This window comes from Crotalus tigris, unplaced genomic scaffold (assembly GCF_016545835.1).
Source record: "Crotalus tigris isolate CLP2741 ecotype Arizona unplaced genomic scaffold, ASM1654583v1 scf7180000017782.1332974, whole genome shotgun sequence".
In the NCBI taxonomy this organism is placed as follows: Eukaryota; Metazoa; Chordata; class Lepidosauria; order Squamata; family Viperidae; genus Crotalus; species Crotalus tigris.
The window spans coordinates 955,252-972,117 of NW_024096632.1; the positions used below are offsets into that span (position 1 = coordinate 955,252).

Here is a 16,866-nt window from a genome sequence, read left to right on the forward strand (position 1 = left end):
TTGTAATTTGGCCAAACACTTTTCTAGCCACACTTATTAAATTCTTTATTACTTTCTGTATGCATTCTTGCTAATATTTCCTTTGAATAACAGAACAATAACAACATCCATTGCATTGCAGATTCAGCTAGTTAGATAAGTTGCACAAGGCATTTCATAAGCAAACTACATGCATACAGTATTTTAGTATTTATGTGATTACTCTCTCTGTTCCTTCAGCACTACCATTTTTTAAATATTGTTATAGCGTTTATGTCTTCTTTTTTAATATTTTATTCTTGGACAATAACTTTTTTTACCATTTGTTTCATTTCCATTTCTGGAAATAAATATACATGACAAATAACTATGATTGTCATACAGAAATCCAAAATACTCCTTCAGTTGTTTTGGCTTCAGTTGCATATTAAATCTCATCACTTTCCTTTTTAATTCCATTTACACTGGTCGATGCTAACCTTTTTGATGCACTTCCAAAACAATTTGTATTTGCATCCAAATAGTTCTGCATTATTTTTCTGCATCTTTTAACAGTAACCATTGCTTTTTTCTTTGACTATATTCTTGCAACTGTTTTTTCTATATAAACATTATATAACATTTCTCATTTTTGCAGCATTTACTATATTAAATGCGTTTTTCCTCTGCTGTAGCTCCTTCAACTTAACTATATCATGTATACATTTTCATGCTTTCCTTAACATAATTCTACACAATCATTTAGTACTTTGTAATATAATTCTTTTTATTCTGTTTCCAAATAACTTCTGTGTCTTCTTTCCATGTATTTACTTTTCATTCATTTTTCTGGGAAAATATCTTCTAATAGCTTTTTATATAGACCTTATGCCTGTCTTCCTGCAATCGTTCTACTTCACTCTTTGTGTGTATTTGTGTGTATGTGTGTGTGTGTGTGTGTGTGTATTTGTGTGTATACATATAAGCATTTTCAAAACAGACCTTTTTCTAAGCAGAAACTTACCACATGCCATTCTTATTGTCTGTTGTATCTCCCAATGTCACAAATCACTCTTTTTGTATTGAGATGCTGCACTGGAACAGAAGATGTAACCCAGACATGTCAAACACAAGGCCCAGGTGGTTTCATGCAAAGCCATCCTGGAAACAGTGAGGGAACGGCCCCCGCTGCCTTGGCCCTGGCCCAGGCCAGCCGGGAACTAATGTATAATTTTGTGGTGGCCATCTATGCTGAAATGCATTCAGTCTTAGCTCCATAAGGCCGTCTTGAAACAGCGAGGAACCAGCCCCTGCCGCGTCAGCCCCGCTCCCTGGGTGCATGCTGGGGAGGTGTCACCCTTTGTGAGGAATGAAGAAATGGACCATGCCTTGGCGCTTTCCCACCCCCTTCTGCCAGAGACCCTCAGATCTGTCCCACTCCTGCCCAGGCCCTCACAGGCACCCTTGACGCAAATGATGTAGAGCTGGCCATGCCCACCCAGTAGGCCACACCCACTTCATTCACACCCACCCAGTAGGCTGCACCCAACCTGGCTGCACCCACCTGGTCCCCCGAGGGCAACTGCAATGCTGATCCGGCCCTCAATGAAATTGAGTTTGACACCCCTGATGTAACCAATCAAGATAAATATTCTGTAATCTGCTTTGTGTAAAAAGAAGCAGGACATACATTTTAATAATATTCTATACATTTTTCATATAATAATAATAGTAGTAAAGTTGGAAGGGACCTTGGAGGTCATCTAGTCCAACCCCCTGCTCGGGCAGGAAACCCTACACCATTTCGGACAAATGGCTGTCCAGTCTCTTCTTAAAAACTTCCAGTGTTGGAGCATTTACTGCTTCTGGAGGCAAGCTGTTCCACTGATTAATTGTTCTCACTGTCAGGAAGTTTCTCCTTAGTTCTAGGTTGCTTCTCTCCTTGATTAGTTTCCACCCGTTGCTTCTTGTCCTGCCTTCAGGTGCTTTGGAAAATAGCTTAATTCCCTCTTCTTTATGGCAGCCCCTGAGATGTTGGAATACTGCTATCATGTCCCCCCTTGTCCTTCTCTTCGTTAAACTAGACATACCAATTCTAGCAACCGTTCCTTATATGTTTTAGCCTCCAGTCCCCTAATCATCTTTGTTGCTCTTCTCTGTACTCTTTCTAGAGTCTCAACATCTTTTTTACATCGTGGTGACCAAAACTGGATGCAGTATTCCAAGTGTGGCCTTACCAAGGCATTGAAAAGTGGTATTAATACTTCACGTGATCTTGATTCTATTCCTCTGTTAATGCAGCCTAGCACTGTGTTGGCCTTTTTGGCAGCTGCAGCACACTGCTGGCTCATATTTAGGTGATTGTCTACTAGGACTCCGAGGTCCCTCTCACAGTTACTACTATTGAGCATGGTGCCACCTATGCTGTACTTGTGCATTTGGTTTTTCTTGCCTAAATGTAGAACCTTGCTTTTTTCACCATTGAATTTCATTTTGTTAGTTAGTGCCCAGTGTTCAAGTCTGTCCAGATCCTTCTGTATCTTAAGCCTGTCTTCTGGAGTGTTGGCTATTCCTGCCAGCTTGGTGTCGTCTGCAAATTTGATGAGTTCCCCATCTATCCCTTCATCCAAATCGTTGATGAAGATGTTGAAGAGTACTGGGCCCAGAACAGAGCCCTGGGGCACCCCACTACACACTTCCCTCCATATAGATGCAGTTCCATTGAGGACCACTCGCTGAGTACGGCCGGTCAGCCAGCTACGGATCCATCTGGGGGTGGTTCTGTCTACCCCACATTTTTCTATCTTGTCAAGTAGTAGGTTGTGATCTACTTTATCAAATGCCTTACTGAAGTCCAAGTAAATTATGTCCACAGCAGTCCTCTGATCCACTAATTTTGTCACTTGGTCAAAGAATGCAATAAGATTTGTCTGGCATGATCTATTTTTGACAAAGCCATGTTGGCTTTTAGTAATGACTTTGTTTGCCTCTAGGTGTTCGTTGATTCGTTGTTTGATTATCTTTTCCAGGATCTTCCCAGGTATTGAGGTCAAGCTGATAGGTCTGTAATTTCCTGGATCCATTTTTTCTCCTTTTTTGAGGATGGGAACTACATCAGCTCTTTTCCAGTCCTCTGGTAGTTCCCCTGTGCTCCAGGATCTTTGAAAAATATAGTTGAGTGGCTCCGATATCACATCTGCCAGTTCCTTGAGAACTCTGGGGTGTAATCCATCTGGTCCTGGCGATTTGAACTCATCTAGGCTGGACAGGTGCTCACTAACGATTTTCTTGCCTATCTTAACTTGTGTTTCTGTTTTGTTTTTTGTGGCACTATTTTTGATAGGTTGGTCTGTTTTTTCCCTTTGTGTAAAGACAGATGCAAAAAATGAGTTAAATAGTTCTGCTTTCTCCCTGTTGCTTGTCACCTTCTTGCCACTTCCACCCACTAATGGACCAATCATTTCCTTCACTTTTTTCTTGTTTTTTACATGTTGAAAGAAGCTTTTTTTGTTATTTTTGACTTTGGTCGCAAGCCTTAGTTCATTTTGAGCCTTGGCTTTCTTCACTTCATCTTTGCAGGCTCGGGCTATTTGCTGATATTCTGACTTAGTTATGTTCCCCTCTTTCCACTTTCTATACTTGTCCTTTTTATCTTTCAATTTGTCAGAGAGTTCTTTATGCAGCCATGCTGGTTTCTTTTGAGAGCTGTTGTTTTTCCTCTTTGTTGGTATTGTGCTAGACTGTGCTTTTATTATCTCATTTTTCAAAATTTCCCAAGCTTCTTGAGTTGTTTTCCCCTTGAGGATTCTCATCCATGGAATCTTTCCCAAGCCCTCTCTAAGTTTATTGAAATTAGCTCTCTTGAAGTCCAAGACTCTAGTTTGACTGTGTTCTATTGGTTGTGCTTCTATAATGTTGAATTCTAATATTGCATGATCACTTCCTCCCAGGGTTCCTATGGCTTCAACACCTTCTATCATTTCATCTCTGTTAGTGAGAATTAGATCCAAAATGGCTAATCCCCTAGTTCCCTTCTCTACTTTTTGGGAGACAAAGTTGTCTGCTAGGTTTGCCAGGAACCTGTTTGATCTTCCACTTGGTGCGGAGTTTGTCTCCCAGTTGATGTCAGGGTAGTTAAAGTCCCCCATTACTATTGTGATGTGCTTCCTACATACCTTAGTTAGCTGACTAGCAAAAAGTTCATCTATTTCCTCTGTTTGGTTGGGTGGTCTGTAGTATACACCTATGGCAATGTCATTTCCCCCCCCTTTTATATTGACCCAAATGCATTCAAGACAGTTTTTATCATTGTTGTACTCTATTTCTGTGGAGATGTAGTTATTTCTTATATAGAGAGCAACTCCACCTCCTCTTTTATTTGGTCTGTTTCTTTTAAATAATTTAAATCCCTCTAGCTGTGTGTTCCATGTGTGAGTTTCATCCCACCATGTTTCCGTAATGGCAACAATATCGTATCTGCCCTCATTAACCTGAATTTCTAGTTCACCCTGTTTGCTGTTCATACTCTGTGCATTGGTGTATAAACATTTGAGTCCTTTGTGGGTGGCCCTGTGTTTCCTTTCTACATAACCTGTGTGGTGCCTGAGTTCCCCTATTGTCTTACCACCTATTTGGTTAGTGCACTTTATGTGGCACTCGCTATTAGAGGCTTCATTTTGATTGGTAGCAAGGTTGGTATTCTTGTCCACACACACATCTATGCTACATGCACTGATAGCCCTATAGTTTTTAAATTGCCGGGGACAGGGTTGTTCCGTATCAATTAACTCCCTGTCCCCGCTGCTTAGTTTAAATTTCCCTCCAGAAAATCTGTGAATTTATAGCCGAGTAACTCAGTCCCTTTTTTTGATGGATGCAAACCATCTCTTTTGTACATCTTCTCTCTTGTTAATTCAGATAATGAAACTTTATCAGTATTTGTTTGGTAATAATTAATTTCACTTTAGCCTCACCCATAGAGATGCTGATGTTTATGCAACTGATTTTAATGAGGCCTCCTAGAGGTAGCTATGTTTATACAACTGATTTTGATAAGGCCATTGTTTCCAAAGTGCTAGAAAGAAATGTCATTTGGATCTGTTAGAGCCATTTCAAAGTTGTAGTATACAAACCAAATTCTTTTTATATTTCCTTGGGGAGGATCTGAAAGATAAAGTTTACCAATAAATGAATTATGAGCATTACCTTTTCTTTTTTATTGCTTTCTGTTTGGAGATAATAAGAATGACATATGAAAATAATATATCACATGGAGCTTCAAAGCATAATCACTGAACCACAGATTTTTTAAAGCTAGTTCATTAAAACCAGGAAGGAGGGAGATGTCAAAATGATAGGTTCGATTGAATAATTGAACCTCCTCTCCTTTTCCAAATGCATTGCACACATCACACACACACACAAAATGGGATGGGGTTTTGATCTCTAGTCCCCTTTACTATTTTGATGCTGGTTACTCTCTTTAAGATGCCCTTGACTAAAATCAATAAAATGTGACATACAGAATAATATTGGATGCAGCAGTGAATAATCATAAGTTCTTTTTATCATTTAGCTTACAAAATTTAATCCAGCTGTATGTCAAAATATTCCAATATTTAATCCACACTTATGATTAAGCATATATAACAGTGATGGCGAATCTTTTAGAGACCGAGTGCCCAAACCACAACCCAAAACCCACTTATTTATTGCAAGTGCCAGGGCTGCATCAGCATTTTGGTGCCCTCAGGGGGGGCAGGGAGGCTCCTTTGAGTGCTGCCTCTGGCATGCAAAACCCGGGGGCACAAAAATGGGCCACCATGCTGCAAGGCACAAAAATGGCCGCTGCCACACCGCAGGGTGCAGATACAAGGTGCTGCACCACAGAAGAATGGGGCAGGGCTAGTGAGTATCATGCAGGCACTAGACCCACCTCATTTGCAGTGTGTCGATGCTCGCAGCCCCGTATGCGCATGCACGCATGTAAAACGCTTTCCCCTCCATTTTCTTCCAGTCCACCAATCAACAATGGTTGGTGACCTCTGCTCTACCACCTCTACTCGAGCTTACTAGTCGGCCGCTTCACCTCCTTTGTGCTGGGCGGGGCTTCTGATGGACCTGCTGCTGGCAGCGGTAGCACATGTGCCAACAGAGAGGACTCTGAGTGCCGCCTCTGGCATGCATGCCGTAGGTTCACCATCACTGATATTTAACTAGGCATTGATCAATATTCTTAGTATGAACATTTTAAAAGGATAGGTCTTGTACAATTATTTTTCATAGGGGGGTGAATTCTCCTACTTAAAATTTTATCTAGTAAAAGCATAATTGCTGTCTAGAATAATCAGCTTCAATTAAATGTATCACGGATACATTTGATCTCAGTTATCTCAGAAAACCAATTAACCTATCTCATATATTTCCTCTTCCTAGAGAGAATTCTTACCCATATTTTTTTTACTGAAATACAAAAATACAAGGATATAAAATTAATACAAACAAAGGATCATATAAAAAAGAGGAAAAAAGAAAAAATGGAGGGGGGGAGGAAAAATATATAAAAAGGCAGCAGAAAAGAAAAAATATAGAAAGAAATGACTCCCTCCTTCAACAAGACAAGAACAAACAGTTTCAATAGTCTCTAATAGTTCAACCAAAAATCTCTTCATCCCATATCTCATCTTTTATTTATTGGCAAGTAATTAAGCCTCATTTTTCAATCATAATCAGCAAAAGTTTATTAAGAATTATCAGAAATCCAAACACACAAACACACGTACACACACATATTAACTTTAAATGAGTAAATCTATTTCATATTTCTTTCTTTTCCTTTATAATACCATAACCCATGGTGGCGAACCTATGGCATGCGGGCCAGAGGCGGCACTCAGAGCCCTCTCTGTGGGCATGCGTGCCATGCCCCAGAGATGGCAACTGTCCCTCTTCAACCAGCCGCCCACTAACTTGCTGAGGTCCCACGTGGCCAAATGCACTCCAGCATGGCTGGTTTCTCCCCCCCCCATCCCATCCCTCCTGGCCTCACATGCTCTCCTTTTCCTTTGCACGACCCACTGCATCACCTCCTCAGCTGTCGGCTGGCCGTCCAGCTCAGAGGTGGCTTCTCTGAACTGCTGGCAGCGGGCTGCAGAGCCCCAGAGTGCATTGGTCAAGGGGGCGGCAGGCTGTGGTTGCTGACGGACACTGTTGGCCCCCATGCGCTTGCTGGCCTCTATGTGGCGGGGGCTGATGGTGTCAGGCAGCAGCTGTCTTGGCCCCTGCCTCACCTTGCCCTGTGACAAGGTGCCTCACCCTGCAGGACGAGCCTCCTGCCCACTGCCCCATCTGCCAGAGACCCCTGGATCTTCCCCAACCCTGCCCGGCACCCACAGGCATCCCTCCCCACGAGCAACATCAAGATGACCATGCCCACCTTGGCCACACCCACCCAGTCTGCCATGACCACCGCAGCCATGCTCACCCAGTGGGCCACGCCCACCTGGCAACCGGTGATAAATAAGTGGGTTTTGCATTGCAGTTTGGGCCCTCGGTCTCTAAAAGGTTCGCCATCATTGCCATAACCTGTCATTTTCTCTAAAAATACAAGGAAAAAATATCTTCTTCTCATATCTTATCTCATATATCTATAAACAAAGCTTTAAAGCCTCAGCATTCAGGCTACTCAAGAAAAACCTATTAAAACCTGTTAGAAAAGAGGATCATGCACAGTTTAATCTTGATCAAATAATCCAACTTTATAAACCTTCATTTTAGTTTTAAATATCTTGGTTATTCCTTTTAAGTAATGTCTGAAAACGTGATTTCTTCTCTTTTCTGTTTTTCAGGTATTCTTTTATAAGTATAATATATCCCTTTTGTATATCCAAAGTAAATAATTTGTTCAAGTCACTTTTCTGAGTTGAAATCCCTGTATTTAAGTATTCTTAAGATTTATTATTTGTGTGATTCTTTTAATTATTAAAACCTAAGGCACTTTCATTTGTAGATCCTGTATAGTATCTTTGTTAATATTGTTCTTGTATCCTGTCAATTTTAAATTCATATCCAAAACAACCTGATTTTCATTTATATCTTCTTCGACCTCTTCTTTTAAGCCCATTTTTATTGTATCGGTCTAAAAAGTAAGTTCTGGGGACATTGTTGCCAAATATCCTTAAATTCTTCCAGAGTTTACAAAATTGTAAACAAACTAAAGAACTATTCTTAAAACTTTTTAAAAATCTAGTTCTTGCCCTTTAGTTCATTTGAAAACTTTCAAAAATCTATATTCTAATCAACCTTTTGCTGCTTATTTCCAGGTTTAAAAAAAAGATTTTTTTTTAAAGTTTTAAAGTTATATAAATCTTCTTTAGTTGCAGATTGCAGGAAAATCATCTAGTATAATAAGACTTGTCTTTCTGGAGATTCTTAATGTCCAAAAAGCAATTTACAAGCCATTTCCAATAAAAGTGATTAAGAGGGGAAGTAAGTGAACTCAGTGTCCTTGGGCAAAGCTGTCTCTCCCAACTCCCAAAGCTCATCAATCTTCCAGAGACTGCTATTTTATGGTCTCATCATGGAGAGAATTGTAAGGAGCACTCTGGGCAATCCCAAGACATCTGAAGAAGAAATCAGGGACCTGGTTCCTTTACCAGCTTCACTTTCCAGTGAAGCCATTTTATTCTGCCATTGCTTTACTGCAAGTTCAAATTTTTAATTTGTTTCTGGTAAGAAAATGCAATTAGTATTTCTGTAGGTCTAGTAGGAAGTTATACAAACACACATACATCCAATGTAAATATATAAGCATACAAAGTTCATGCTATTTTATGTAACTTACATTGGCTATTAAACTGAGAGTAAGATCTTCATACTATTCTCTATTTAGACAAATCAAATTGTCTAAACTTAGAAATTCATATCACCTGTTGTAAAGTTGCTGAAAGTACTAGCAAATCACAATATTCTTAACCAAAAAAGATTTATGGGGAGGACAAATAAGATACATTGTCATTCCAGAACAATAAATATATTTTTTTTTATAATTTTTTGTTAACCTTTTTGGGAAGGAGGGTTTCCATCACAAAGATTAATTTCAAGATCAATGCTGTGTTTATAATTTCTGCCATTTCGAAATAAGCTGAAGGATTTGTGTTGATCATTTTTAATGAATTGACAAAAATATATGCAAACCCTTATTTCCATTGCATGAGAAAATTGCTTCACTTGAATTAATGAATGATACCATTCTGATTTCATTTATGGTATTCTTTCAATCTAGAAAGTCATGAAATAACCAGACTTCAAATTCACACCTTCATGAACCTAGAGAAATTAATGAGATTTAGCAATAAGGGAATTTCTGTGCTAGTAGAGGAACTGGATAATAAACATGTTTGAATAGTTTTAAAGAAGGTACTATAAAATGTAATGGATGGTTTCCGGAATGAAATGGCAGTATTTCAACATACCCATAACTGACACATCATATTCTATAAGCAGAGTTGCTTCTTGCCCACACTGTTTGAGAATACCCATGGCTTCATTGTGTGAAGTTCCAACAAGCCGAATTCCATCAACGCTGAGCAACCTGTCTCCAGGCTTGATAGTACCCTCTCTGAAAAAGAACAGTGGTTATTCATTTAATATAATGTTTCTTAGCAAACTCTTAGAAAATATCTAGATTTTCTAGTGTTCCTTCTCAACATCCAACACAACTGTCTGTTCTCTTAAAATTTACTATGGGTGTGCATACAAAATATTTAATTTCAAAAATTTGAGCATAACATTTCCCAGTTTAATCATCAGATAGATCAGTGGTGGCGAACCTATGGCACGCGTGCCAGAGGCGGCACTCAGAGCCCTCTCTGTGGGCACGCGTGTCATGCCCCCAAGATGGCAACTGTCCCTCTTCAACCAGCCGCCCGCTAATTCACCGAGGTCCCACGTGCCAGATGCATCCCAGCATGGCTGGTTTCCCTCCCCCCCTCCTGGCCTCACATGCTCTCCTTTTCCTGGGCACGACCCTCTGCATCACTTCCTCAGCTGTCGGCCGGCCATCCAGCTCAGAGGTGGCTTCTCTTAAACTGCTGGTGGTGGGCTGCAGAGCCCCATAGAGCACTGGTCGAGGGGGCGGCAGGCTGTGACTGCTGACAGACACTGTTGGCCCCCATGCGCTTGCTGGCCTCTGTGTGCGGGGGCCGATGGTGTCAGGCAGCAGCCGCCTCGGCCCCTGCCTCACCTTGCCCGGTGACAAGGGCACCCCTGCCCTGCCTCACCTTGCCTCGCCTCACCCTGCAGGACGAGCCTCCTGCCCACTGCCCCATCTGCCAGAGACCCCCTGGATGTTCCCCAATCCTGCCCGGCCCCCACAGGCATCACTCCCCACGAGCAACATCAAGGTGACCATGACCACCTTGGCCACACCCACCCAGTCTGCCATGACCACCACAGCCATGCCCACCTAGTGGGCCACGCCCACCTGGCACCCAGTGATAAATAAGTGGGTTTTGCATTGCAGTTTGGGCACTCGGTCTCTAAAAGGTTCGCCATCACTGAGACAGATTATCTGGAAGACAGGGGCAATGTTTCAAGCTCAAAAGAGAATTGATTTGAATGCCTTGAGCAAAAAGCACTTAGTGACCACTGCCAGTCCCAACTGTGCTCACTAAACAAGGACTACCAGTATTGTAGAAAGCTTTTTTATACTGCACTGGCAATCATGGAAAATTTAGATCTGCCCTTTGAATCTTATTATGTTTGCGAGCTATAAAAATAGTCTTTAATCATACTTTCCATTTAAAAACGTGCAAGTTTGAAAATCATTATTTTATTCCCTTACAAAAGGTTTTTTTTTTCTTATTCAACATGACAGATATTGGAATAATCTTTCTTTTCTGGGTTCATATAAAAATACATTCAGTTCTATAGAAGAAATTACTGTTATCTTTCCATCCATAAGATATTAAGCCATTCCTAAGGTATGCTTTAAAAAAAAATATTAAAGGACTTTTTTTCAAATAGAAAAAAAATAACACCCTAGAATAAAAATAAAATTTTGGGGAAACAATTTTACAAAAAACAGAAGTTTAAACTTGTACAGTATTTTGTTCTCTGGGTCCTACTTTAAACTGGTTAAACATTCAGATATTAAATGCTATTTAATCAAAAAAGCCATGTTTCTTTAAAATTCACATCATGCAGTCTTATGCAATGCTTGTTATAATACAAATAATGAAATATGTAATTTATTAAGTTAGATTGTATGATTATACATGAGGGTGTCTCATGTGTTTTGTACTTCTGGGTCTTAATTTGCACCTTCCTCCAGTAATTTAGCCTTTGACCTTTTGTATTTATATTTCTTCCTATTTCTGAATGTCAATATGTATAAGTGCACTCCAGAAAATGAAATATACCTGTCGGCAGGACCTCCAGGTCTAACACATGTTATTACAATAGGACGGGATTTATTTCTGACATCATGTGCTCCACCTAGGAAAGTCAATGAAACAGACACATTCTTACACATGTATCAAAATCTATATCCAGATTAATATCTTGAATATATTTAGAATGTTTGAACATAAGTTTTCTTTTCCACCCTTGTTTTTAATATTACTTAAATATTCATGAGGCTGGTTCATAAACATAATGAGCAGAATCCAGTTATATTTGTTGGGACTAATTCCATGAAAACATACAATGATGTTTGATTACAACTAGGTTTTCATACAATTATTTGTATGAAAATTATTAGCAATGGGGGGAGTGTATAATGGATGAAAGCATACAATATGGGAGTAAATCAACTCAAATTTTTTGGAAAACAAATTATTATGGGGAACTTACCTCTAATTACAAATCCAAAAGTGTTCCCTTCTTTATGTAAAGTAACTTCCACAGTTCTAAAAATAACAGCTGAACCTTGTACAGCTGAAAAATAAGATAAGCCTAATTATACTGCTTGCAACAAAACTAAACTTTACAATTTAATCATAATTAATGTATCATTTATTTGAGCTGAGCTTTGTGCCCAAGGTGGGACTAGAACTCATGGTTCCCCATTTTCTAGCCAGTACACCAAAAATAGCAAAATGGATGAGCTCAAAATCTTCTTTGCGAAATAGATGTTAAGATCACTAAATGGAGCATCGAAAGCTAAATTACTTTTATTCTCAAGTAACATAAAAGCATTACACCAAAATTGATCCTGATAGCAGAACTGCAAATATAGATTTAATGGAGGCTCGGGAAGAAAAATAGGCAGTAACAGAGAATAGAAAAATCTCCCTCCTGGGTTTCATTGCATCATGAATATATTGTAGGATGTTATCCTCTTGGATAGAGAACAGAAATTATTGAAAATAATGGCAACTCATGTATCTTGCACCAGAAAAGGGTGATGTTGCAGATTGCTATGAATGGGATAAATGAAATTAGAAGGCATAAATTGTTGCATTATGATATACAGCTCATGCAACATCAGCTGAGCATACAATCCAAAAAATATTATGTGGTTTTTCAGTTATAGTGCATATTTGACAATTGTGCTAACTTTTAAATGTTCAATTTTGCCTTTTTGTTGTTGTTAATTGCGAAGTCGTGTCCGACCCATCGCGACCCCATGGACAACGTTCCTCCAGGTCTTCCTGTCCTCTACCATCTTCTGGAGTCCATTTAAGTTCACACCTACTGCTTCAGTGACTCCATCCAGCCATCTCATTCTCTGTCGTCCCCTTCTTCTATTGCCCTCAATCTTTCCCAGCATTAGGCCCTTCTCCAGTGAGTCCTTCCTTTTCATTAGGTGGCCAAAGTACTTGAGTTTCAACTTCAGGATCTGGCCTTCTAAAGAGCAGTCGGGGTTGATCTCTTCTAGGACTGACCGGTTTGAACGCCTTGCAGTCCAAGGGACTCGCAGGAGTCTTCTCCAGCACCATAGTTCAAAGGCCTCAATTCTTTGGCGCTCAGCCTTTCTTATGGTCCAACTTTCACAGCCATACATTGCAACTGGGAAAACCATGGCCTGGACTATACGCACTTTTGTTGGCAGGGTGATGTCTCTGCTTTTTAGTATGCTGTCTAGATTTGCCATAGCTTTCCTCCCCAGGAGCAAGCGTCTTTTAATTTCTTGGCTGCAGTCCCCATCTGAGGTGATCTTGGAGCCCAGAAAAATAAAATCTGTCACTACCTCCATTTCTTCCCTCTATTTGCCAGGAATTGAGAGGGCCGGATGCCATGATTTTGGTTTTCTTAATGTTGAGTTTCAAGCCAACCTTTGCACTCTCCTTCTTCACCCGCATCAGGAGGCTCTTTAGTTCCTCTTCACTTTCTGCCATTAGAGTGGTATCATCTGCATATCTTAGGTTGTTGATATTTCTCCCGGCAATCTTAATTCCAACTTTTGATTCATCTAGCCCTGCCTTTCTCATGATGTGCTCTGCATATAAGTTAAATAGGCAGGGCGACAGTATACAGCCTTGTCGGACTCCTTTTCCAATTTTGAACCAATCAGTGGTTCCGTGTCCAGTTCTCACTGTTGCTTCTTGACCCGCATATAGGTTTCTCAAGAGACAAATGAGATGTTGCAGATGACTTGGTTGTTACTTTGTCTCAACCTATTTGTTCGGTGGTAAAATTATTACAATTGATCCAACAATATGGACGTGTTTCTGGTTTTAAAATTAATAATAATAAGACCAAAATATTAGCTAAAAATATGACTAATGGTGATAAACAGGTTTTAGTTAAGTTAACAGACTTTGAAATTGTTGATAAGGTAAAATATTTGGGGGTTACATTATCTGCTTCCAATGCAAAACTGTATAAAAATAATTATGAAAAGTTGTGGACGGAGATACAGAAGGATTTAAAAAATTGGAACAATTTACAGTTATCCCTTATGGGTAGAATTGCAGTTATTAAAATGAATGTCCTGCCAAAGTTTATTTTTCTGTTTCAAATGTTACCTATTTTAAAGAGTGATCGTAATTTAGATGAATGGCAAAAAGGTATTAATAAATTTGTTTGGGCAGGGAAAAAACCAAGGGTGAAACTTAAAATAATGCAAGATTTTCGTGAGAGAGGTGGACTCAAGGTACCAAATATGAAATTGTATTATGATGCTGTAGTACTAACATTGATCAGCGATTGGGTGAATTTAACAAATATAGAAATACTTCATTTGGAAGGTTGGGATTTACTTTTTGGATGGCATGCCTATTTAATATTTAATAAAAAAGTGGATTGGGTTTTTAAGTCTCATATTATAAGAATCTCTTTGCTTAGAGTGTGGAGGAAGTATTATAAATTTGATTTTAAAATACCATTATGGGCTATACCTCGGCATGCCATAGAAGGTATAAGGAAAGGGGTTAATATGGATATGGTTTCTTATGCACAGTTACTTAGATGGGATGGCCAAGACTGGCAGTTAAAATCTTTGGAAGAACTAATACATGAAAATCTAACTTATTCATGGTTCCAATATAGACAAATAGTGGACAGATGGAAGATGGATTGTAAAATGGGCTGGCTTAGAGAAGATGAAACTCTCCTAAAACAAGTAAGAGATCAAAGGCCAACCCATATTAAGAGAGTTTATGGGGTTTTAGTGGAATTGGATTCAGAATCTGAGTTAGTTAAAGATTGTATGATTAAATGGGCACAGAATATTGGTGAATCGATTTCAATGGATACTTGGGAACTTATTTGGACAAGAAATGTTAAATTCACACAAGCGCAAAATTTAAGAGAGAATTTTTATAAGATGTTTTATAGATGGCACCTTGATCCAAAGAAAATGTCCATTATGTACTCTAATTTACAGCCGAAATGCTGGAGATGTGGACACTTGGATGCTACTTATTATCATATCTGGTGGACGTGTAAGCATATAAAAGCTTTTTGGATTAAGATATGGTGGAATATTCAGAGAATTTTTAGAAGGAGGGTAAAATTTACTCCGCAATTATTTTTATTAGGTATTGTTACTGATTGTGATGCTAGGGAGGTTATATTGATGTTAAATTTGATTACAGCCGCTAGGCTGTTAATAGGACAATATTGGAAGAAGGAATCCTTGCCTACTTTACAAGAGTGGTTTTATAAAGTTTCGTATTTGGCAGAAATGGCAAAAATTTCGGCCTTTTTAAAGGAGCAATCTCAAGAGAAATTTTTTGCGGTATGGGAAAAATGGATAAATTTTATACAACATAATTTAGATATGGAAAAATATTATTTAGCTTTTTTATAACTTGTAATGATTGGGTTTTTTTTTCTCTTTCTTTCTTCTTCTGTATTATTATTTATATACTTTTCTATATATGTTTTATTTTTCGCCTACCTCTTTCTTTTTTCTTTCTCTCTCTCTTTTCTTTTTCCCTTTTTTCTTCTTCCTTTTCTTTTTTACGTATATTATTATTATATATATTACTATTATGATTTTTATTATTATTATTAATTATCTTATAAATTGTATACGTTATTTTTTAAAATTTGTTAAATAATCCTATACTCAGTTCTGGGAAGTCGGGGGGGGGAGGGTGGGGTGGTTTGGGAGGGGGGGGTGGATGTTTATTTGTAAAATTTTTGAAAAAAATTCAATAAAAAAAAAAAAGAGACAAATGAGATGGTCTGGTACTCCCATCTCTTTAAGAACTTGCTACAATTTGTTGTGAACCACACAATCAAAGGCTTTTGCATAGTCAATGAAGCAGAAGTAGATGTTTTTCTGGAACTCCCTAGCTTTCTCCATGATCCAGCGTATGTTGGCAATTTGATCTCTAGTTCCTCTGCCTCTTCGAAATCCTGCCTGTACTTCTGGTAGTTCTCGATCCACATACTGCTGGAGTCTAGCTTGTAGGATTTTAAGCATAACTTTACTAGCATGTGAAATGAGTGCAATGGTGCGATAGTTTGAACATTCTTTGGCATTGCCTTTCTTTGGAATTGGAATGTAAACTGACCTTTTCCAATCCTGTGGCCACTGTTGAGTTTTCCAAATTTGCTGGCAAATTGAGTGTAGCACTTTTACTGCATCGTCTTTTAAGATTTTGAATAGCTCAGCTGGAATACTGTCACCTCCACTAGCTTTGTTGTTGCTCAGATTTTCTAAGGCCCATTTCACTTCACATTCTAGGATGTCTGGTTCGAGGTCAGTGACCATCTCATTGTGGTTATCTGGGATGTTAAGCTCATTCTTGTATAGTTCTTCTGTGTAGTTTTGCCATCTCTTCTTAATCTCTTCTGCCTCTGTTAGGTCTCTGCCATTTTGGTCCTTTATCATGCCCATCTTTGCATGAAATGTTCCCTTCATATCTCCAATTTTCTTGAAGAGATCTCTGGTCCTCCCTATTCTGTTGTTTTCTTCTATTTCTTTGCACTGTTCATTTAAGAAGGCATTCTTATCTCTTCTAGCTATTCTCTGGAATTCTGCATTCAATTGGGTGTATCTTTCTCTTTCTCCTTTGCCTTTCGCTTCCCTTCTTTCCTCAGCTATTTGCAAAGCTTCCTCAGACAGCCATTTGCTTTCTTGCATTTCTTTTTCTTTGGGATGGTTTTAGTTGCTACCTCTTGTACAATGTTGCGAACTTCCATCCATAGTTCTTCAGGCACTCTGTCTATCAGATCTAATTCCTTAAATCTATTTGTCACCTCTACTGTATATTCATTAGGAATATGATTTAGTTTATACCTGAGTGGCCTAGTGCTTTTCCCTACTTTTTTCAATTTAAGCCTAAATTTTGCAACGAGAAGCTCATGATCTGAGCCACAGTCAGCTCCTGGTCTTGTTTTTACTGACTGTATAGAGCTTCTCCATCTTTGGCTGCAGAGCACATAGTCCATCTGATTTCTATGTTGACCGTCTGGTGATGTCCATGTGTAGAGCCGTCTCTTGGGTTGTTG

General features: G+C 39.0%; 1 protein-coding gene across 9 annotated transcripts in view; it reads right to left on the reverse strand.

Moving 5' to 3' along the window:
• Positions 1 to 16,866, reverse strand: part of GRIP1 (glutamate receptor interacting protein 1) — a 562,796-nt gene that overhangs the window by 198,378 nt on the left and 347,552 nt on the right. For all 9 annotated transcript variants that reach the window (XM_039342266.1, XM_039342264.1, XM_039342261.1 and 6 more), the window contains 3 exons: positions 11,812 to 11,895; positions 11,379 to 11,454; positions 9,432 to 9,577 (listed from right to left, as the gene is read on the reverse strand). In XM_039342266.1, coding sequence (XP_039198200.1) covers positions 9,432 to 9,577; positions 11,379 to 11,454; positions 11,812 to 11,895 — 306 coding nt within the window. The remainder of the gene's footprint in view (positions 1 to 9,431; positions 9,578 to 11,378; positions 11,455 to 11,811; positions 11,896 to 16,866) is intronic.